This window comes from Balaenoptera ricei, chromosome 15 (assembly GCF_028023285.1).
Source record: "Balaenoptera ricei isolate mBalRic1 chromosome 15, mBalRic1.hap2, whole genome shotgun sequence".
NCBI lineage: Eukaryota > Metazoa > Chordata > Mammalia > Artiodactyla > Balaenopteridae > Balaenoptera > Balaenoptera ricei.
Genome location: NC_082653.1, coordinates 23,416,223 through 23,439,680, shown reverse-complemented (window position 1 = coordinate 23,439,680; position 23,458 = coordinate 23,416,223). Strand labels below are relative to the sequence as shown.

The 23,458-nt window shown below is 47.6% G+C and overlaps 2 protein-coding genes across 30 annotated transcripts in view; both read left to right on the top strand.

Moving 5' to 3' along the window:
- EPB41L1 (erythrocyte membrane protein band 4.1 like 1) overlaps positions 1-13,177 on the top strand; it is a 137,949-nt gene extending 124,772 nt beyond the window's left edge. For 26 of the 27 annotated variants that reach the window (XM_059896673.1, XM_059896681.1, XM_059896670.1 and 23 more), the window contains 5 exons: positions 892-978; positions 1,747-1,830; positions 3,819-3,899; positions 4,205-4,321; positions 9,720-13,177. In XM_059896673.1, coding sequence (XP_059752656.1) covers positions 892-978; positions 1,747-1,830; positions 3,819-3,899; positions 4,205-4,321; positions 9,720-9,728 — 378 coding nt within the window. In that variant the 3' untranslated portion in view covers positions 9,729-13,177. The remainder of the gene's footprint in view (positions 1-891; positions 979-1,746; positions 1,831-3,818; positions 3,900-4,204; positions 4,322-9,719) is intronic. The other variant, XM_059896678.1, reaches the window with a different exon arrangement.
- A 3,122-nt stretch (positions 13,178-16,299) lies between these two features.
- AAR2 (AAR2 splicing factor) overlaps positions 16,300-23,458 on the top strand; it is a 66,695-nt gene continuing 59,536 nt past the window's right edge. For 2 of the 3 annotated variants that reach the window (XM_059896346.1, XM_059896344.1), the window contains exons 1-2: positions 16,347-16,595; positions 19,069-19,877. In XM_059896346.1, coding sequence (XP_059752329.1) covers positions 19,121-19,877 — 757 coding nt within the window. In that variant the 5' untranslated portion in view covers positions 16,347-16,595; positions 19,069-19,120. The other variant, XM_059896345.1, reaches the window with a different exon arrangement.

Below are 23,458 nucleotides of genomic sequence, written 5' to 3'. Positions count from 1 at the left end.
GCTCTATCACTCACTTTCAGGAGGGCTTGAACAAGCCACTTAACATGCCCTGACCTTCCAGTTTCTCAACTATAAAACGAGAATATAAAAACAGTTTCCTATGGTTGTTCAGAGGCTTAAATGAGATCATGCATCCTTAACACAATACCTAGCACATAGCGAGTACTCAGAAAACAGTAGTTAGTATGTTCTTAGTAGCCAGCCTGTATTCCTATATTTACCTGACAGATTTCCGTTTGCAAAGCCCTTTCTCCTCTGTTATCTTCATAATGTCTCTGTGAGAGTGGGACAGGGGTCCCCTTTTTAAAAACTTTCTTAAGACTTTATTTTTTGAGAGCAGTTTTTCAGTTCGCAGCAAAATTGAGAGGAAGGTACAGAGATTTCCTGTAGACCCCCTGCCACGGCACACACACACAGCCCCCACCACCAACCCGTTATCAACACCCCTACCAGGATGGGACATTTGTTACCACTGATGAGCACACACTACAGGGGTCCCTTTATGTAGGTGAATCCATGAGGCCCAGAGAGCGGAAGTGGCTCCGTCCGGGTCACATGGCTGGAACGTGGCAGGGCCAGGACCAGAACCTGGATGTCTCGACTCCTTTGTTAGTGCTTCCAGGGGGCAACACCGCGTCTTGTTCACCACAGTGTCCCTAACACCAGGCACTCAGTAAATGTTTGTTAAATGAGTGGGTAAGTGTGTAAGCATGTGTGTGAGCGAGCGAGGGATGAACAAGAGCAGACTGGACTGAACGATGCCTTCAGCTCTCTGCTTCTGATGTCACTATTCAATCTTGTGGCCATGAGAGCTGCATGGCCACGTGCTCCAGCCATCCTGAGGGCCCGCCCACCTGAGACCTGGCCCTCTGAGCACTATTGTTTCCCCAGGAGAACAGTCTCAAGTCCGGGAAGGGGGCAGCTGCCATGATCCCAGGCCCACAGACGGTGGCCACGGAAATCCGTTCTCTTTCTCCGGTAAGTGGGCAGGGCCAGCCCAGGCTAGGGGACTCCAGGCAGAGAATGTGGATGCGGGTCCACAGGTGGCCTGCAGCAAGTACGACGTAGAGCGTGGGAGGCTGCCCCTTTAAGTGCAGCACCAGGAAATGGCATCACATTCAGATGCCCACAGGGCTCCCTGGTCCCCACCAGAGTCTCATCCATTGGTGGTGCCTGTGATGTGACAGCTGTTTTGCATCTGCTCTCCTTACTGACCAGGAGGAGCAATGGACTGGGAGTCCAGAAGCTTGGATTCTGGACCCAGCTCTGTTGGTGGCTGCCTCAATCGCCCAAGTGTGTCACTGTGAGGTCTCTTGCAGCTCCTGTGTTCTCCAAATCTGTTGTTTTCATCATTTAGTCCCAGAGAGAGCACATTCCCAGCCCTGACAGGGTGGGGGATTGGGAGGGCTCTGTTTCCACCTTGGATCCCTCTGTTCATTCTTCTAAGATGCCAGGATTCTTAAATTCTAGGGTCTTGTTAGGATTCTGGACCTCAGGGATCTCAGGTCCTAGGAATCTTAGATTCCAGGGTTTGAGGATTTCATGGGTCTAGCATTCTGAAGATTCCAGTATTCCTGAGTTCTTAGACTCAGTGGCTCAAAGCATCTTGGCTTCCAAACTTCACCTTCCTGGGACCCCCCCCCTCCCACCCCGACTCCTCACTTGGTTTACCCCACCCCCGCCCTCCTCCTGCAGAGTCCAGTGTCCTCACCTGAGCCCCGGGTGGGGGGTGGTTATATTCTGCAGATCATCGGGAAAGATGTCCTCACCAGCACCTACGGCGCCACCGCGGAAACCCTCTCCACCTCCACCACCACCCATGTTACCAAAGTGAGTAGCAGCAGGATGTCATATGCCCCCAGCCTGGCTGTGGGGCTCGGGAAGGTCATTGCCATGGCTCTGCCTTGTAACGTGGACAGAGAAGACCTGCGGCATTCCCAGTTTCTGGAATGCTGTGAGCTTTGTTCTGTGATAAGGGTCGTCCTAGGCGCCCACCTGCCCTTCAGTGTTGACAACCAGGCTGGGGGGATGAGACCATCTCCTTGGAAGAAATTGTGAACCGTGGCGTTTGCGCCTTATAGATCCTAAGTGCTGGAGGGATTTAGAGGGGGGCAATTGAAGGAAGGCTCAAAGAATGAGGAAGGGTCTTCTGGAAAAAATGGGGTTTGTATAGGGTCTTGGGAAGCCAGGGCGGACTCGTGAGGGAGGATGCAGACGTTCTAAGCCACAGGGAAGATGGGAACAGAAACCGTGTGTTTGCTTATCCATTCACTGAGCAAATGTTAGTGAGCATCAACCTCACACTGGCCTCTGGGCTGAGGGCTGCTGGAGGGGCTGCAAGCAATGCACATGGGGAAACAGGAGAAGCGGTCTCTGTCAGGAAGAAGCAGCACGTAGGGGACGTAACTGGGAAATTAGGTTGGACTGGAGGTAGGGGAAGCAGAATAGAGACAAAAGACAAATTCCAGGACAAATGTGACAACAGAGGGTCTGAGTCTGAGAGCCATTGGAAAGCCATCAAGGTTTTCAAGATGGGGAGTGACCCAGTGAAAAGGGGTTTAAGGAGAGGAGATTAGGTCCACCAGGATGTGCAGGCAGATGGGAGAAAGAAGAGAGAGAGTTATGGAGAGACTAGGGATGGAGGGCCTGGTGCAGGATGAGGGGAGGAAGAGGCAGGGCCAAAGAAGGGAGACATTCCTGGTGAGACAGCCATGACTTAGCCCATGAGGACAGAGGGCTGAGGACAGGCTGGCCAGCATGTCCATGCCTGAGTGGCCAGGGCCCAGGGCAGGGATGGAGGCCAGGGAGCCAGGATGGGTTGGAGGTTTTGCTCAAGCATCAAAGGAGGAGTCTGGTAGGCAGCGCTGGCCCTTGATGAGCAGAGACTGTCCCAGCCCTGCCCACTCCCATGCAGCACGGTCCCCAGAAAGCACCCACTCCTACCAAAAGCATCAGTGAGCAATGATGACTTCACTGAAAGCTTTATGGGAAGGTGTTCCATCACACACCCCACTGCATACAGCTCAGATAACTCTTCTTCCCAAAGTCCCTCCTAGCCCTGCCATCTGGGAGCCCCCCCCCCTCTTCTTTCTGTCCACTCCTGACCCCAGCTGGGGTTTCCCTTAGTCCCTGCCCGCCTTTAATATGCCAAGCAAGTAGATCCTGCCCCATCTTCTACTTCTAAACTTGCACCCGAGCCCCATCCCTTCAGAAAACAGTGGCGGTTTCAAGCATATGTATAAGCATCATCAATGCAGTTTTCTAGTATTGTTTGAAGTCATTTAAAGTAGAACCTTGTCACCATTCACATTTCATTCATGTGTTCATTCAACAAATCCGCATTTAGCACCTGCCCTGGTCAGGTTGGACAGGGGAGTGGGGGAGGAGGGGATCCAGAGATGAACAAAGCACAACCCCTGCCCTCATGGGCCCCAGCCTAGTGAGCAAGGCCAGGTCACACACACAACGTCAGAACAAGGCAGAGAGGCCCAGAACTGTGAGAGATATGAACTTGCCGCTCAGGGAGTACCGAGGCAGGAAGGAGGAAGGATCGCTCACCAGGGTCAGGGTGACAGCATTTGAACCGGGCGTGGAAGAGGTAGAGGGGGCAGCTTGGTAGTTGGGGGAGTGGCGGCAGCCAGGAAAGATGTGCAGTCAGAAGTCCCAAAACCAGAAAAAGGAAAAAACCGAGGGAGCTAGGAGAGAAGGCGACTGCTGGTTCCAGCCTTGCCCTTGAGGGATGCTTTGGACCGGTCCCCTGTCGAGGCTGCTGCCCCAGCAGGACCCAAGGCTGACCTCACCTCCCTCTCCCTCTGCAGACTGTGAAAGGAGGATTTTCTGAGACGAGGATCGAGAAGCGGATCATCATCACCGGGGATGAAGATGTCGATCAAGACCAGGTATGGGGATGCGGAGCATGGCTCCCAGTGGCACTGCCCAGGCCCCAGGCCCTCCCGTACTGGTTTACCCATGGATGGCTGCATTTGTGAGCAGGGATGTCCACTTCCTACTGACCCTGTCCAGAGGAGAAGCCCTCAAGGGAGGGGCACTGAATGGGAGTCAGAAGGAGCCAGAAGACCTGAGCTGTGGCCTCTCCCCTTAACTCCTGGTCCTCAGCTGTGCGCTGGAAGGGCTTGTTGGTCTCCATGGCCTCTCCCGTATTCTACATGCTCTGACTCCTCACTTTGCCGTTCTTGTCCTCCAGGCCCTGGCTTTGGCCATCAAGGAGGCCAAACTGCAGCATCCTGACATGCTGGTAACCAAAGCTGTCGTATACAGAGAAACAGACCCATCCCCAGAGGAGAGGGACAAGAAGCCGCAGGTGAGGCTCATGGGGCTCAGCAGCCGGGAGACGGAGGAGAGAACGAGGTCCTCTGAGGGGCATTTCCATTTGAGGACCCACCAAGAGGCTTGGTCCCCAGCACAGCTCTGACCTCCCCAACCTTCCTGGTTTGGGGCTCCAAGTGGAGAGGTAGCTCCCTCAGATATGACGAATCAGAGTGCAGAGGGGAAGGAAGTCTGGTTCCTTGGTTTCTTTGGGGTTTCAGGCTCCAGACCCAGAAAAGTAAATCCAGAAGTGGTCAGAACAGGGGAGAGAGGATTGACAGTGGGTACTGAGGTGGGACAGACAGAGACAAGCATACCCTCACTGGCCATTGCCTGTAAGCTGGAAGTCAGAAAAAGTCCTGCCAGGCCCAGGGCCACATTCCTGTCCCTGACTCTCTGTCTCCATCACCAGTCACTGGATGTTGCCAGGGAGGAATTTTTTTTTTTTTTAATTGAGGTATAGTTGATTTACAATGTTGTGCCAATTTTATTTTATTTTTTAATTTTTTTAATTGAAGTATAGTTGGTGCCAAGGAGGAATATGATGGCCAGAGCCCTTGATCCCATCTGTCTTGCTAGACTGGAAACCCTTCTCAGGCCACCTGGGGCGAGAATCTTAGGGACCCCAATCCTTACTCTTTCCTTTTGGGCTATCAGTGCCTTCGTGAATAAGAGGAATGAGATGGTGCTGGAGCAGAGAGGTCTTTTAGCAGCTGAAATTGGGGGAAGCTGGGGGAAGGGTTCTGGCCCCTCTAGAAATTAACTGAATTTTGTCAGACCAATAATAACAAAATCTCACAGACATTGAATTGAGTGAAATAAGTCAAACACAAAAAGTACATACAATGTGAGTCCATTCATAGGAAGTTCAAAAACAGGCCAAACTAATCAGCGATGATCAAAGTCTGAATATCGGTTCCTTCTGGGATGTGACATTGACAGGGAAGAGCCACAAAGGGAACTTCTAGGGTGCTGGAAATGTCAGCGTCTTGAACTGGGGTGGTTGCATGGGTGTATATATATATGAAAATGGGTCAAGCTCCACACTTAGATTTGTATACTTTACTTACTTCACACCGTATACCTCAATGAAAAATAAATGCATTTCAAAGTCCCCCACAAACAGCAGGTCTCCCTTTTGTCCTCTTCCCTGATGAAGAAACCCAGTGTTTTCTAGAAAGATACAGAATGTTTCTTTCTCATCCTTTGATTACCACCCCCTTCGTGTCAGAAGGAAAAGCACTGAACTTCCTGCAGTGATGGAAATGATTTTCTGTGCTGTGCAGTGTAGGAGCCACTAGCTGCACACGGCTGTTGAGCACTTGAAATTGGCTAATCTGAAATGAGATGTACCTTGAGGGTAAAATAGGTACCAGACTTTAAAGATTACATATGGAAAAAGGAGTATAAAATAGCTCAATAATTTTTATATTGATTACATGTTAAATGATAATGTTTGGATATATTGGGTTAAGTAAAATACATTATTAAAATTAATCTCACCTGTTTCTTTTTACTCTTTTTCATGTAAATTAAAACATTTGAATTTTTAGAAATTAAAATTTTCTATATAGCTGGAAAATTTTAGAAAACCAGAAATACTAGAAAATTTAGAAAATACTGTCTAGAAAATCTATTATCTAAAAGATTTTAAATTCCGTCTGTGGCTTCATTTCTGTTGGATAGCACTGGTCTAGAAGATGTATAAATTGATCACGGGCAGAGCCTGCCTCCCAGCCTTCCTCAGACTTTCAAGTAAATTGTCACTCCTGTCCTCTCAGTTGCCCAGTTATTGTTGCTTTTTGTCCCCCAGATCTCAGAGTGGTAGAGTGTAGGTCACTTGCCAAGCTGGTGCTGGGCTGGCAGTATCACCTGGGGAACACAGATACTAGAAAACTATTGCCATAAAGTCTGACTTGGAAGTGCTGGGCCAGGACCTGGGAATCTTTATTTATACGTTGGTGCTTAGGAAGTCCATGTGCAGCCAGGTGTAGGAGCCACTGATGCAAAGAGCTCTGTGCTGGGAATCAGGACCTGACTCCAATCCCAGCCATCCTGCTGACTTGGCTGTGTGGCCATTGGGGTCTCAGTTTCCTCATTTGCAAAAGGAAGAGATGGACAAGCCCCCTTCCAGTTATGTACAGTCCTCTGGCTGTTTGTTTGCTTTCCTAGCTTCTCGTATCTTCTCCATTCCCCATCTCACTCCTCCTCATCTTTCCTGGGGCATCCCAGCCAGCCCCCCAGGCTCCTGCCTGCCCGCGTTCCCTGGCCATTTGGAGCTCTCATCCCAGCCTCCACGTCCTGCCTACCCCATGCAGTCTTTCACATCTGCCCACCTCACTGCTCCCTTTGAGGTCTCATTCCCTCCTCCTCGCCCCTCTTTTAGTCCTTTCTTTGCTGCCATTGTCGCACGCATCACCACACACCCTCTCTCTCTCTTTTGGATCCTTCTGTAAAGGTCACCTTGTTATGTTGTCCTGGAGAAACAGAAGTTTCTCCCTTGCCTTTTCTGCCCACCTGCTTTCCCATTAGTTATCGCCAAGTAGGAACCACCTCTGACTTTTAATATAGTCAGACTCACTACTTCTGGGGGAGAGGTCTTCTCTGAATTAGAAAACTCTTTTTTAAAGTACTTGAAAAGTGTTGGTTTGATGGATGGATGCATCTTGGCACCCGGGATGATAGTCTTGACTCGAGTCTCAGTCCTGACCTTTATTAGCTGCGCAACTTTGAGCAAACAATTTAACCTTCTCGGCCTGTGTTTCCTCATCAGCCAAATGACAATGACAATGACATAGTAACAATTGCCATAACTTATGGAGTCCTTACACTCTTCCAGGCACCTGGCTGTGCACTAGGCACAGTACTGTCACCTGCTCATTCATTTTACAAAGAAGGGAACTGAAGCTCTGAGATGTTAGGCGATTTGCTCACACATTTGGAGCTGGGAACACAAAGAATTGGTTAGAGAGTCAAACCTCATCTGTTAGACCCCAAAGCTGCCTTATGGCCTTAATCTCCTGACCACGCTGACTGTTCGCAGTATCTATCTCATAGGGTTACTGAGATCATACATCTACAGTAGTAAGCACCGTGCCTGGCACATAGTAAGTGCTCAATAAGAGTTAATTATGACTATCATTACTATTAACACAAAGTAAGCTAACAAAATGCTGCCCGTTTGGACTCTGCTGTAATAAACAGAAGAATACATGATCATACAGTATTGTTTAGATGTCCCCGGTCCTTCTGAAGTGTCTATGGGCTTTAGAAGATATCCCACAAACCCAGAATCATGTTTACACTGAGTTTTGGGCAGGCACTTTATTAATCGATGAGGAAACTTAAGGTGAAGCCGGCACTGTAAGAAAAAATCCTCAGCAAGTAGCAGAATGGAGTAGAAAGAACACACCTAGCTTTGGACTCAGAAAGTGTGCCCAGAGGAACCTGCCTGGGCCTCAGTTTTCTAATCTACAAAATGGAGTTAATCTATAAACTGGAGCTGCTGTAATAATTAAACAACATCTATGAGTGTCAGAGTCCTCTCAGGCTGCTATAACAGAACACCGTAGACTGGGTGGCTTAAACAACACACACTTAATATCTCACAGTTATGGGGTCTGGGAAGTCCAAGGTGAAGGTGCCAGCCAGTCTGGTTCCTGGTGAGACCCTCTTCTAGTTTGCAGACAGCCATCTTCTCTGTGTCCTCACGTGGTGGAGAGCAGAGAGAGAAGTTATCTCTCTCACGTCTCTTTTTATAAGGGCACTCATCCTATTTATGAGTGCCTTCTAAAGGCCCCGCTTCCATATACCATCACCTTGAGGGTTAGGGCTTCAACATGTGAATTTCAGGGGGACGTAAACATTCAGTCCATAGCAATGATGTACCAGGTGGTATCTCACATACAGAAGGTGCTCGGTGATGTGAAACTGCTTCCTTGTCCCAATAGTTTTGTCATGTTGAGGGGTTGATGAGAGCCCTGAGCAAGTCAGACCCTAAACTTCTATCACCAGCCTGGTGCACGAGGCCCTGTTTCCACGTGGGCATCCATCTTGCCAGTCTTCATCTTCTCTCCCCTGCCTGAATCCTCCAGGAACACCTGTCCCTGCTCCAGTAGATTTCTTTATGAAGTTCTTCCTCCTTGAAGTTCTTGCTGTGAGTGTGAAATCACACCCATCTTACAGTCTTCTCTTCTCTCCCTGCAACTCACAGCCCAGATGTGTGGCTTCTGCTCCATCTTTGTTCACTGGCCCGTCTCCTTCAGGCAAGACCTGTCTCCCAAACATTGCCAGCAAGAGGGCAGCATCCAGCCAGCTTCCCAGAGCTTTCTTACTTTCAAATTTTTAATTAAATGGGGGTGGGGATGACCTATTCCAAAGCAGGAGCCTAGGGTTCTCGTCTTGTTTCTGCCACCAACTTGCTAAGTCATTGAACCCTCTGGGCCTCAGTTTTCCCATTTGTCAAATGAGCTGAGAAGGATCAAATTTCTACAGCTCCGTTAGCACCTGATCATATGTAAGTGGCAAAGGACAGGGACAATATGCCACTTGTTAAATGGTTTGGGGTAGTTGCTGTGTGTCAGTCATGGTGTTGGCCCCTGGAAAGACAACAATAAGTAAAACACAGCCCTTGCCCTCAATGAGATCAAATAGTATGTGGTTAAGTTAACAACAATAGTAATAATAAGAACAGCCGGTATTTACTTGAATCCTCCCTACAACTTCGTGAGGTGGGACCCATTTTACAGAGGGAGCAACTAAGGTCTAAAGAGGTTAGGAAACTTGCCCAAGATGACAGAGCTAGTAGACTGTGGAATGGAATTTGAAACTAGGATTGTCTGATTTCAGAGCCCATGCGCCTTAACCTCTAAGTTTTGGAGTCAAACCTGAGTTAGAATCCAGACTCCAGTTTCTTTACTTAAACACTCCTCTCTGGGGTTTAACCCCCAGGACACAGCAGGCAGTGGCAAACAGAAGGGAAAGACAAAAAAAGAAGATCTGCAATCACGACTAAACATTTCTTAGAACTGAGAGCAGATAGGAAGACAAAATGAAATGAGTATAATCTTAGCTTTCAGTGTTCAAGGAAACTTGGACAAATTTTCCGGCCAAAGTAAAAGACCACCTGCCTGGAAACAACCCAGCAAACATGCATGGCCTTTGGAGTCAGAGAGTCAGACAGAAGTGGCTTCAGTTCTCAGCGGCCACTTTCTTACAAGCTGTGTGGCCTTGGACAAGTCAGTCTATCTTCCTGAGTCATAATAAAGGGCACACGGTAAAGATAGGGAAAACAACCTCTTGCCATGTATTTAAAGATGAGTGACAAAAGTTACTAACTCTTCTTGTCCTCCTCCTTCCTTGGCATCTCCTCCCCGCAATGCCTCTGGCTTCAGGAATCCTGACCTCTGTGAAGAGTTGCTGGCGTTTCTGGTCCAACCCAAGCCAGAGAACCGTAAAGAAGGGGCCTTCATTCTGGATTCTCCAACTGAACACCGACGTCCCAGCTGCGACGTACTGTCCCTGATGAGAGACTGGGAAAGGAAAAGCATATATATATAGATATATATAGATATAGATATATATACAGGAAACATCACGTCCTTGCACTGCTGCCGGGGCTGGCCGAGCATTCGACCGACAGCAACGGCCAACATCTGAACGCCTACATTTCCTGTGCAGACAAATTGAAGAATTGGTAGGATTGTTCAGGAAAAAAAAATTATAACAACAATAATCCCTTGCTCCTCCCCCCTCACCCCCTGCCGCGCCTGTCCCACCCCCCCTTGAAGCCCCGCGGAACAACCAAGGCAAGCCAGACCACGCTGATTGTAGAAGTACAATGCGACCCGGGTTCTACACGTTCCATTCAGTGGACGAGCATTCCATTTCTTTTTCTCCTGCGTCTGTTGCCCACTCAAATGCAAAGGAAAACACTTTTGCAGCCAAGCAAGAGAAGCTGCAGCAGCAAGACACGCCCTGCCAAACGTTTTCCAAGAAAGAGAGAAAATTCCCTGCTCGGAAAGGAGGAGGAGGAACACTAGATTCTTATTTTTTGGGTCTTGACACTGGGCTGCAAAATCCACCTTCCTTTCTTCCGCCTCCCCTCCCCGTCGACTGTCACACATCTTGTCAGTCATTTTCTGTCTGGGTTCCCTCCTCCCTCTCCCCCACCCCACCCCCGCCTCACCTTCTGTGTCCTGGTCCTGCTGAGGGCCACTGCAGATGACTCTCATTGGAAGCGAGAAAAAGCAAAGCAAAGCAAGAATGTGAAACCAAGCCACAGGAGGTGAAGTAGACATTGTATGTTATGGGTTCTCATTATGAAGGTGCAGCTCGTAGATTTGTATGGATGTGCTTTTAAGTTATGTATATTACATATAACAGGAAACAAATATTAAAATAAACAGTGCTGGTAAGTATGAAGCTGACATTTTAAAGTTATAATTATCTGACTGTGATTGATGTATCCCAAGGTTCCTAGATCTCACCGAACCGACCCTGCCAAGGAGACCCGGACTCTGGCTGTGGGTCGCTCACAGTAGGAGCTGGTTCAGTGTAGAAATACAGTGTGTGGTGTTTGTAATTGATTGATGGGTGGGGAGGGGCGGGGCCCCCAGGTGGAGAGGCAGGGATTTTGGCAAGAAGGAAGCAACACGAGTGTGGTTCAAGATGCCTTCTTCCCCCTGGGCAGTAGCGACTGGGGGCTGGTTTGTGCTCAGGCGTGGGGTCCAGGGTTAGGATTCTGCTGCACAGGTCTCCCGGCTCAGTGCCCCCGCCTCCCTAGGAGGCTTGCCTCCTTTCTCAATCTCTCTTTGTTTTGCCACGTCTTGCCTTTTCCTGACCGCATTGTGACAGCTAACTCCCATCCCGAGGGAGGTGACGTACCCAGCTGCCGCGGAAGACGGTGGCTTCCACCTGGCTGTCTGAACACCCCCAGCCCAGTCTTCTCCTTTACCACTCCTGTATTCTGTCTGAATCATTCTCTGCTTCCTGGGCCAAAGCAGCCATGGTAGAGACTGAGCACAGGGCAGGCCCTGATAGGTCACAACCGCACTCCCAAAGTCTTCGCCTGCCCCAGAGTAAGCTGAGGAGGATCTACGTATAAGACCCTGGCTTTAGAGACCTCGCCTTCAGTCGGCGTCTGCGCTCTGAGCCTGTGCCCTCGGAGTCCCAAAAATGGCCTTGAGACCACAGAAGCCCTTGGAGAAGACCCCCATCAAAAGCTTGGCATTGCCCTCTGGCACACGTGGGCTTTCCTGACACAAGCTGCTTCCCTGAGCTTAATGAGGCCCCTTCTGAGAGAGTTTTTCCCCACTGCCCTTTAATTTCTCAGTCCCATTTCATTTCCCCCATCCTGCTTCTAAAGCAGGCGATAAATTCACTCAACAAATATTTATTGAGTACTTACTTGTGCCAGGCACTGTCATTAGGCTCAAGGAGAAAGCATGGGGGGAGCAGAGGACCTGGGAAGACCCCTGAGCCAGCCTTACATCTCTAACCCCTCTGAGAACACTTCCGAATTCTCTCCAATTATCAGACATTGCCTAGGGATGTCCCAGAGAGGGGCTTGGCTTGCTTATTAGTTACCCTAGTGACACACATGCTTAGCTGCTTAACTGGTGCTGACCTGAGGCAGGACAAGAAACCAGAACAGTGTTTGCCTCTGTAGGCAGAAATGGGATGGAGAGAGGGTGGAGAGAGCCCCGCACCTGGGGCTCAGGTGGCACAGTCAGCCACATCCCCTCCGGGGCAGGCTGGTGGCCCACTCCGACTCCCCCTGAGAGCGAAGGCACACTTTGAATGCACCAGGTTCTTTTTACGGTCCTGGGAGAGAAGCCACAGAGCCTCCTTCCTGTCCTCCTCAGCCTGAGAGCCCCCACTGTTTCTGGGCCAAGAGCTGGAGTGGCTCCACCCTCTCCGGGCCACCTGGAATTGGGCTCAGGCATCCCTGTCTTTGCAGGAACCAGGTGTCCTGAGCGCACAGGACATACCTCAGAGAGAGAATATTTGTTCTGGGTTCTGTGCCTGCCTTTAGACCCTAAGTGTGTGGCTTTAGGGCAGGGAAGATGTGACCAGGCTTAGCTTGTGGGCCAGCCAGGGTTTGTGGAGCTCTCCATCCCACAGATGTTCTGACCTTCCGCCGAGAGGCAGGCAGTGCCAGCAGGGAGGAGGGGAGCTGCAAAGCTGAAATCTAGGGCACTGTTTCCTCCCCATCCTCCTCTTCATAGGGAATATAGACGTTTGTCTTGTCTGTCTTCAACCTACTTTTCCTTTTTACATTTCTCATCCTTTCTGTGCCACCTCTCCACCCAGGAGACCATGTAGCATGGTGGAAAAAGTCCTGGAGGGCAGTCAGGAGTTCTGGGTGGCCATCCTGGCTCAATCCCTAACTCACCACGTGCCATTGAGCTAGTCCCATTCCCGCTTCGGGGCCTCAGTTTCCTCACGTGCAAAACGAAGAGGATAAAGCAGAGGCTCTCCATGACCTTTTGCCACTCTGCCAGCCTACAGATCTTTGTTTTCCCTTCTTTTGCTTTCTTGGGACCTTTTCCATCTGAGGGTATAGGAAGTGCCAAGACCTGTTTCAGTTTTTGAATCCTGCAAGCACATTCCAAGACTGGCCTGAAATTGCATGAACAACATCACTCTAAATATATACATTTTTTTTTTTTTTTCCAAAAGCACCTTCCCAACCAACTGCGATGCTGTCCTGGTCCTTTTTACTCGCACCCTTCTCTCCTCTCTTGTCCCCGCGCTCCCCCACCTCAGTGCTCCGTGCTGTATGCGTGTGCTCTCTGTTCTTGTATACTCAATAAAAGTGAAATAAATGTGTTTGATGCTGAACCACAAACTGCCTCGGCATCTCTCTCTCTGTCTCTGACCTAGGCTACCAGTACAAGTTGGCATTGTGGGAAGGGCTAAAGCTGGGTGGAGAGATCCCAACTGGGACACTTTCATTCAACCTACAACACTTTCATTCAAATATTTGCAGATCCAATGTGGTCCAGGTCTTGGCTTTGGCTTTACACGTACAACAAGAAATAAGACAAAGCCCCTGACCTCCAGGAGCTCACAGGCTAGTGGAGGAAACTGATAACAAAACAGGCGAGCACTCAAAGATGATACCAGAGTGGTCAGCACCAGGAAGGAAATGCATCAGGGAAGGGGATCGTCACTGAAGGAGACCACTTTAAATAAGGTGGCCAGTTATGGCCTCCCTGAGGACATGATTTTTGAGCTGAATGAAGAGAAAGATCGAGTAAGGTGAAGAACTTGGGTGAGAGCATTCTAGGCAGCAGGAAGTGTAGGCATGCGGACCCAGGACACAGAGGGGCTTGGTGTGTGGAGACACGCTTGAAAGAAGAGCACCGCCATTGGGGTCTTTTCCTACATCCTCATTCATGGGAGCCGAGTGGATAATGTATACAGCAAATGTTGCCATATCCCCATATATGCTACCCGTCCCGACATTGACATCATTTTTCTTTCAATTGACTCTCTGTAAAAAAAAAAAAAAAAAAATTAAAAAGGAAACTATATTACTTCCACAAATGAAAAACTAGCATCACTTGGCAAAGGAAGGAGGTCTTCATAAAAGTAAATGCAAAAATATTAAAATTTAAAAACCATAATCCATGTGAAACCTAAATGTGTCCCTTGGGCTACCTGAGGTGCATGTACCAGCACTTTGCTTTCATTCTACCAGACAACTCACCCCAAACCACCTTTCTTTACTACCCCAAATCTCACAAGCAAGAACCACTGCTAACTCTTTGGTCCATTTTCTTCCAGTCTTTTCTCATGTATATGTATTTTATCAGAGTTGAAGTCACCTTGTACATGCTGTTCTAAACACTTTTTTGGTGGGGAGGCTGTGACGCAAGGCATGCGGGATCTTAGCTCCCCAGCCAGGGATCGAACCTGGGCCCCCTGCGGGGGAAGCCCGGAGTTCTAACGACTGGACCACCAGGGAAGTCCCCCATTCTAAATACTTTTAAAAACTTAAATCCTGAGCATTTCCCTATAACTTCAAACACTAAATACTGTCTTTTCTTTTTAAAGGTAATTCATTAAATGCTACAAAATGCTATGCAGTGAAAAGCAATTCTTCAACTCTCTCCAGACTCCTGTCCATTGTCAGAGGCAATTGCTTCCAGGAGTTTTGTGAATCCTTCCCTGAATTTTCCCTGTAGGTTTCCTTTAGTTATCTGTCACACCTGGGGTCCTGGAATAGGACAAGGTTTGCAAACATTGGGTTCCCACCCACCCTGGATCTGTGTCTCTGTCTCCCATAAATACAGAGTCAGCCTCCAAGCTGCTTAGGAATAACCTGGCTGATTCATTTAGATCAGTGACTCTTAACTTTTCTGTGTGTGTGTGTGCGCATGTGTGTGACTTTGTCCCTCAAGGAACATTTAGCAATGTTTGGAGATATTTTTGGTTGTCACAGCTGAGAGGTGCTACTAGCATACAGTGGGTAGAGACCAGGGATGCTGCTAAACATCCTACAACACACAAGACAGCAGCCCTACAGCAAAGAATTATCCAGCCCGGAATCTCAATAGTACCAAGGTTGAGAAACCTGGTCTGGGTGGACATGCAACCCACCAGCTGGGATTCCTGGGCTACCATCTACGGTTCCTGTGCCCATAGTTCAGTGTCCTGAAGTCTCAGAAGATGGTGAGTCCTGCTAGAATAGGGAGCTCTGAAAACAGACCAAGGAGCTCAGCACCTAAGGCTGGAAATGGGGAGGGTTGGGGAGGGAGCTGAGCTTCTTCATGCAGGAAATGGAACTGACATGACAGACAGATTGACATGCATGACTGTGACTGATGGAGGCCATATCTGGCTAATCCAGCAGCAGCTCATTGTGATCAACCATGACTGCAGGGCCCGGTCTAGTCTGTAACCCACTAAGAGATGAATTTTGACTGAGACAGATTGGCATGCCCAGCTGTCACTGAGGAAGTGTGACAGGCAAGCTAAAGAGCAGCAGCATGGGGACAAGAACAGACAGTCACCAGTCAGACCTTGGTTTGCCTCCTAGCCCGGCCACTCTGGCTGTGTAACCTCTTTGAGCCTCAGTTTTCTCTTCTGCACATTGGAATGCTAAGTCTGCTGAGTAGGGTTAGTGCAAGGATTAGAAATCATACTCCAAGTGGCCTGCCCTATGGATTTTGGACTTACCTAGGCAGCCCTCACAATCATGTAAGCCAATTTCTTGTAATAAAGCTCTTATATACCTCCTGTTGGCTCTGCCTCTTTGGTTGAACCCTGACTGATACAACCACCCAGCACAGGGCTAGGCTCCAAAATAGAAGCCATTAATTAATAAAGAATTACTATCATTAATTAAATGCATAATATATGTATTGAGCTGGGCCTTTGTGCCTGGCTTTGTGCTAGGTTCCAGGAAAACGGTGGAGAACAAGACAGGCAGGTTTCCTCCCTCAAGGTGTGTTTACAGCCTGACTGAGATATCGTACTAGGCCTGCACTGTCAGAGGACACTAGATTGTTATAGCTAGAGGGACCGATGTGGTGACTACTGCTGTGAGACTGGTTCTCTCTGGGCTGGGTTTCTGAAGCTCTCCTCTACAGCTGAGTATGGTTGGAATCTGGGACCGGGTGATAACGGGCCAGCTGTGACACTGTCACTCGGATAGAGATCGACTGACCCGGACCACGACTGAGCCTCTGTGGCTACTGGGCAGTCATGAACTTGACCCCAGCCTCAGAAACCATGACTGATTGAGACCGAAAAACCATGGCTGGTGGATGTGTTTCTGGAGCGGGATATAAAATGCATCGTTTGATGAAAGTTATTATCCACGGTTCAGAAGCGAAAACCAGTAACTAAAAGTAGCAAAAGGCAATGTTTGATGGGGCGGAACCTGCAGACACGGACCGTTTCTCCCGCGACTGAGCGATCCGCCCGGCCCCTTTTCCTGTTGCTCCAGTCCGGCGCCAGAGAGGGAGAACTTCCGGTGCGCTTCCGCGGTCCCTGAACCTGAGGTAAGACCCAAGTCGGTGAGCGCGGCCTCCTGTGCTCTTTTAACTCCTGCTTTCGTCGTCTGTGTGGTCCGGCCACCCCTCTTCCCAGCTCGGGATCGCGGAGGGCCCTGCACTAGGGCACCTAGCGGGGGGAACTGGGACATCCCCGTCTGTGGGCCGGTGGTGGGACCCACCTGTCTCCACAGGCCTCCACAGTTTCTCCCTGAGAAACCGTCACCAGATACACCGTCGCCAGGACTTCCTGGGGCACCCGCGGTAACTTGCTTTTTTTCGTAACTTTAGAACTTGCGGGCCGGGGGCCTTAGCTCCGCCTGACGTGGTTCTGAGCTACTCTCTGTAACTTCGGCTAAGGTCTTTTCTCCGAACCGAGGCTTTGTTATCTACAAAATGGGTATCATGCTTTTATTAAACAAATGTTTACCAAGTGTCTAATATGTGCTGGAGATACAAAAGACCCACGTCTCCTGGAGATGACAGCCCTCTATTAACATTTGCAAAATTGCAGCTGTGATAAGTGACACGGAAAGATACAAGGCGCCGTGAGAGCGAATTACAGGAGAACTGATTTAGCCCCGGTCAAAGAAGCTTTACTGAGGAGTTGAATATTGAGCAGAGATCAGAAAAATGATTTGAGAAAGAGGGGAGGGAAGAGTTTTCTATCAGGGAAGCCTCCTGTTTGAGGGTCTGAAAGAGGTCAGTTTGGCTGCAACAGAGAGCGTGTGGGGGAAGCATGGTATGACACAAGCTGGAGGAGTTGCTAGGGACCAGACCACGCAGGCCTTCCTTGTAGGTCATGGTAGGAATTTAGTTTGCCAAGAGCCACATGAGAAGCCTCTCAGAGGATATTAAGTATGGGTGGTGACATGCTTAGATTAGTGCTTTGAGAAGGTCCCTCCAGCTACTGGATGGAGAAGGGATTGAAGGGGCGATCACTCTGTGGGTGAGGGATATGGTAGCTTAGATTAAGGAGGTGGTAGAGAGAAGTGGGTGGATGTGACTTTCTGCCTCCCAAGGCATCTTCTTTGTGCCAGGCCATGTGCCAGCTGCTGAAGATATAGTGAGGAGAATTACGGTCTGGTGGAAATAGAAGGAAAGGAATGGCATTATCAAGGAGGGGCATACACATGCCACCAGGGAAGATGGCTAAGTGATGAGCAGTTATTCTAAACGCGATAGCTGTTCATCTAGCAAACATTTATTAAGTACCTTCTGAATTCAAGATTAGGAATAGGAAAATGATATAAATTATTCAGAGCAGTGGCTTTCACACTTTTTTGATTGTGACCTACAGTAACAAATACATTTTATGTTATGACCAAGAGTCCATACAAACACACAAAGCTTCAGAAAACAGTACTTAGCTTTAATATTTATGATGTACTCTGATTTTTTAAAATTCTGTCCTTTTATTTAAAAAAATTAATGCTGGTTGAGATCCCCTAAAATGATCTCTTGACCCATTAACAGGTCGTGACTTGCAGTTTGGAAAAATAATGCTGATTTAGAGTGAGAGTCATTTGTGGTGGGTACTGGGTTAAGACAATAAAATATGTCCTTAACATTTTTGGAAAAGGGTTGCTCTTCCTTTCCTCATGGTTTTATTTTGTTTTGTTTGTTTAAATAAAATGAGTAAAAAGGATTAAACAGGCAGCTGGTCCTTCTGTTTGTGAAGTTTTGGGGCCTTGTTTGTATGTCTGGCTAGATTGGAAGTGCCTAGAGGGCAGTAACTGTCTTACTCTGTGAATGTTTCCTTTAGTTCCTGGTGAAGATCCTGGCACAGTGCAGGCATTCCAGGGTTATTTGTTGAATTGAATAGATAGGTGTCTTGGGACTAGAGGGTTAGATAATTGTCCTGTTTAAATTAGTTCATGTTGGAACCATTCTTATAAATACAGAGGCAGTGTGTGTCTGCTCACAGAAGTTTTATCAGTGTGTCCTCATGGGTAGTTCAGAGGTAGACAAAATAGATGTTCTATGGTCTTTCTCTTCGGATCCAAGGCCAGCTGTGCCTCTTGGATCCCTTCTGGGTGAGCAGTGCAGAGCTGCTACTGACTGTGAACCCTTTGGGAAGTCGTTTCACTCCTTGGACTTCAGGTTTTTTATAAGTAAGAGAAGAAGAAGCGTGTGGTTGTGGTTGAAAAGCTCTTCACTGCCCAAAGCTTTTGTGAATTTTAGATGCTGAGCACCCACTTTCCACCTTTGGTCCATTTCTGGGCCTTCCCTGAGGCTTATAGGAAACTGAGTGGGTGCTTCTCAACTCTTCTGGGGACTCTCCAGCAATAGGTTTTAGACAGAGTTATAGTTTAAGACAGTTTAGGCAGAGTTATAGTTTAGAATGGACCAGCCAAGCTTTCTCTGCCTTCATCCTCTGTTGTGAGAAGGAGATCTGAGAGTAGATCCTGAATGAACAGTGGAAAGAACACTGGCCTGGAGGGCAGGGTACCCAGGTTCTAATTGGGTCCTCTGTGACCTTGAACATGTCACTTTTCTTTAACTGATGTCTTTCCAGCTGTGAAGTGAGTGTTCTTGCTCATTAAACCAAAACACAAAACCCCTCTTCTCTTTGAGTCTTATTTTCTTCATCTGTAAAACAGTGCAGGGTTGTGGTGAAGATTAAGGGAGATAATTATGTCAGGGGTCTAGTTCAATATCTAGCACATAGAGAATGTTCAGCAAATGAAGCATCCTTCCCCAGGTTCTGATTAACTCTGATATATTTCTTTTTCAGCTGTTCTGGAAAACTAGAAAAGTTTCCTTTTTGGTCACTCACCACTGGTCCCATGGCTGCCATGCAGATGGATCCTGAGCTTGCCAAACACCTCTTCTTTGAAGGGGCCACTGTGGTCATCCTGAATATGCCCAAGGGGACAGAGTTTGGCATTGACTACAACTCCTGGGAGGTGGGGCCCAAGTTCCGGGGTGTGAAGATGATCCCTCCGGGCATCCACTTCCTCCACTACAGCTCTGTGGACAAGGCCAATCCCAGGGAGGTGGGCCCCCGTATGGGCTTCTTCCTTAGCCTGCAGCAGCGGGGGCTGAAGGTCCTGCGCTGGGATGCAGTCCAGGAAGAGGTAGACCTGTCTCCAGCCCCAGAGGCTGTGGTGGAGGCCATGAGGGCCAACCTCCAGGAGCTGGACCAGTTCCTGGGACCTTACCCATATGCCACACTCAAGAAGTGGATCTCACTAACCAACTTCATCAGCGAGGCCACAGTGGAGAAGCTCCAGCCCGAGAGTCGGCACATCTGTGCCTTCTCAGAGGTGCTGCCTGTGCTCTCCATGAAGTACACCAAGGACCGGGTGGGGCAGAATCTACCCCTCTGCGGCACTGAGTGCAAAAGCTACCAGGAAGGCCTGGCCCGGCTGCCCAAGATGAAGCCCAGAGCCGGCACAGAGATCCGCTTCTCCGAGCTGCCCACACAGATGTTCCCGGCGGGTGCCACGCCGGCCGAGATAACCAGGCACAGCATGGACCTGAGCTATGCTCTGGAGACCGTGCTCAGCAAGCAGTTCCCCCAAAGCCCCCAGGACGTGCTAGGTGAGGAGGAACAAGGCTTTGAGAGTGGGCCAGGGGAGGTGTATATAGTAGGAGGGCTTGAGAACAAGGAGTACGTCTTGGATTATCTAATCCGGTGGTTCCTAAACCTGGCTAGGAGGCAGTCTTGCCCAGAATGCTTGTTAAAGATACAGATCCCCAGGTCTTACCCCTGGAGGCTGATTCAAGAGATCTGGATTGGGGCCCCAGCAATTTATCTCTCTGTCTACCTAACAGACAAGCACTGTAGGTGAACCTGATGCAGACAGTCCTGTGTTTGGGTGCTGATGGTGTGGCCCAGCCTCCCTGCCACCGCATCTTACAGATTGAGGTCCATAGAGGGAAAGGATTTGGCTGCTAAGTGGTGTAGTCAAAGTGAGACCAAAGCCCAGGGCTCCTGGTTCCCAGGCCCAGCGGTGTTCCTGGGGGCCTCCTACCTCCCCCCTCAGTTTGCTCCTGACTCTCTGAAGGCTTCATCCAGAACAGTGATTTTCTTTTTCTTTTTTGTTTTCAAAGGTCCAACTCTTTTTCTTTAATTTTTTAAAATTTTATTTAAAAAAAATTTTGGCTGCATCGGGTCTTAGTTGTGGCACGTGGGATCTTTCATTGAGGTGTGTGGGCTTCTCTCTAGCTGTGGCACACAGGCTCCAGAGTGTGCGGGCTCTCCTCTAGTTGTGGGGCACAGGCTCCAGAGCACGTGGGCTCAGTAGTTGTGGCTCATGGGCTCAGTTGCCCTATGGCATGTGGGATCTTAGTTCCCCAACCAGGGATCGAACCCACGTGCCCTGCATTGGAAGGCGGATTCTTAACCACTGGACCACCAGGGAAGTCCCAGTGATTTTCTTTTAATTGTCGTAGTTTTTATTGTTGTTTTCCCCCCTTATTACAAAAAAATAACATATATATATATATATATATATATATATATATATATATATATATATATATATATATATATAACATATATTCATCCTAGAAGAAAAACAAAAATAAAATTCCAAATCCCACCACCTAGGAATAACCATTTTTTTACACCTTGTGTACTTATTTTCCATCTTTTAGATATATATTTATATGTATTTCTCAGTTTAATATATTTTTGTGTTTCCTTTTAGTCTTTTTTTATTCAGTTATATGTGTTTTTATATATATGATATTTTTACAAAAACAAAACTACAGTATATTATTCTGTAATTTGCTTTAATATAAACATTTTTCCAGCTGAAATGGTCAGCTTCTCTTTAGTGGCTACTTATGTTCCATAGTAATTGAACCAACTCCTGTTGATGGATCTTTAAGATGTTCCTGTTTTCCCTATTATAAGTGTTGTCTAATGAATATCCTTGTGTGCCCTTCTGCATACATTTTGGGGTGAAATTGTTGGATCAGAGTGTGCATGTTGCCAGGAGAAGGTCATGCATCCTTGCCAGCTGGTGAGGCTGTTGCCCATCACCTTTGACATGGCATTTGATATGGCAGTTTAGCAAAGGTCTCTTCCTACTGGATAGTTGAAAAATGACATCTTGTTTCAATTTATATTTCTTCGATTACTAGTGACAGCAAACATTTGTCACATCTTTAATAGCTGTTAATATTTTTTCTTTTATAAGTTGTCCAATATTTACATATTTTTCTATTGGAAGATCAGTGAGAATTTTGAATATAGGGCCTTTTACATAATAGGCTTAGCTGATAAAAAGGGACATTTTATGGGATGTATCTATTTTCATTTAATAAGTAACACTTGAAATTCTGGCTTAAAAATAAACAGAAAAAAAACCCCAGAAATCCTGTTTTCTACCTCTTAAACATTTCAGTTCTTCAAAGTAATCTTGTGAAAAGGTCTGTTTCAGGGATTACTGTATCTTCATGACAGCCCTTTGAAATTATTTCTGATCTCATAATTTAATTTTAGACTGAGCCAGAAATGTATGAATTTAAACAAATGCCCTAAATTCAGAGAATAAGCTCGTATTTTCACAAACTAACCAGGTAAAGCCAACTGAAGAAGGAAATCATTAACCTCTAGAAAAGGTTAAATTTTCTAACCTATAGAAAGTTTAACTATATTTTGAAAATATTGATCAAATGTTCAAAATATCTAGACCAGGTAGCTATCCACACAAATCAAACTTGGTTCCACAAGCCTAGGAACAGAGAACTAGTTTTTCCAGGTCTCCAGAGGTGACAGATCAGACACCATGCGTTTAAAGAGGTATTTAGTGTTGAGTACATCTGTTCTTTTTATGGCCCACACGTAGATATACCACAGAAGCCCCCCTTAAATTTGAAGCCAGAGATAGCGTCTCTGATCAGCAACAGTTTATCTTGGCAACTAGAGACCCAGCTGCTTGCCCGAGGACAATGGCTTCTGGATTACCAGGTCTCTGTTTGAGACAGGGATCTGGTGGGAATGTGGGAATAATAACTAAGATTTCTTGAGTGATACTTTGTGCCAGGCATTATGCTAAATGCTTTATATGTACTATATTGATTCATTTAATCTTCACTACAACCCTCAAATAAGGAAATTGAAGCATAAACAGATTAAGTAACATGCCCAAAGTCACACAGCTGCGAAGCGGTGGAGCTGAGATTTGAACCTATGCATTTTGGCTCCAGAACCCATGCTCTTAACCACAGGCTGCTCATAAAGATCAAATCACAGAGCCCTGTGATTAAACAAACAAAAATAATTTGGCTGGCAGGCTAACACTGGAACAAGTACTCATGAATTTTCTTGTTCAGGGAGGCTCTAGGACTGTTCCCACCCAATAGAAATCTGTTTTAGGGCTTCCCTGGTGGCGTAGCGGTTAAGAATCTGCCTGCCAATGCAGGGGACTTGGGTTCGAGCCCTGGTCCGGAAAGATCCCACATGCCACGGAGCAACTAAGCCTGCGAGCCACAACTACTGAAGCCACACTACTGAAGCTCGTGCGCCTAGAGCTGGTGCTCTGCAACAGGAGAAGTGACCACAATGAGAAGCCCACGCACCGCAACTAGAGAAAAGCCCGCGCACAGCAACGAAGACCCAACGCAGCCCAAAATAAATGAATAAAATAAATAAATTTTAAAAAGAAATCTGTTTTATCTTTCCATTGTTCAGTTGCTAAGCATTAGTTGTGTGACCTTGGGCAATTTGCTTGACCTCATCTATGAAATGAGGCAAATACCACCTTCCCTGATCACCTTGTGGAGTTGGGCTGAGGATTATGTGGTGTAATGCAGCATTTCCCTGACCCTGAAGCAGACCGTGTGCATCAGAATCACCCGGGAAGCTTGTTAGAGCTACAGATACTGAGGCCCCATCATCTGTCCTCAACCAGGATCTTTGGTTTATTTTTAACAAGTTCTCTTAGTATTTCAGATGGGCAGCCAGTTTGGGGATCCACTTGGCATAATATGCATGGACACATTTTGTAAACTTGTTAAATGCTGGGCCAATACTATGTGTGCCTCTTCTCTTGCAGTCAGATATCACAGAAACCAGTTTGGTTTCTCATGGCTTGAGTTTATAGCAGTTGAGCAAACTTTTATTGAGCAGCTGCTAGGTGCAAAACCCTGTGCCAGGCTCTGGAAGAGTG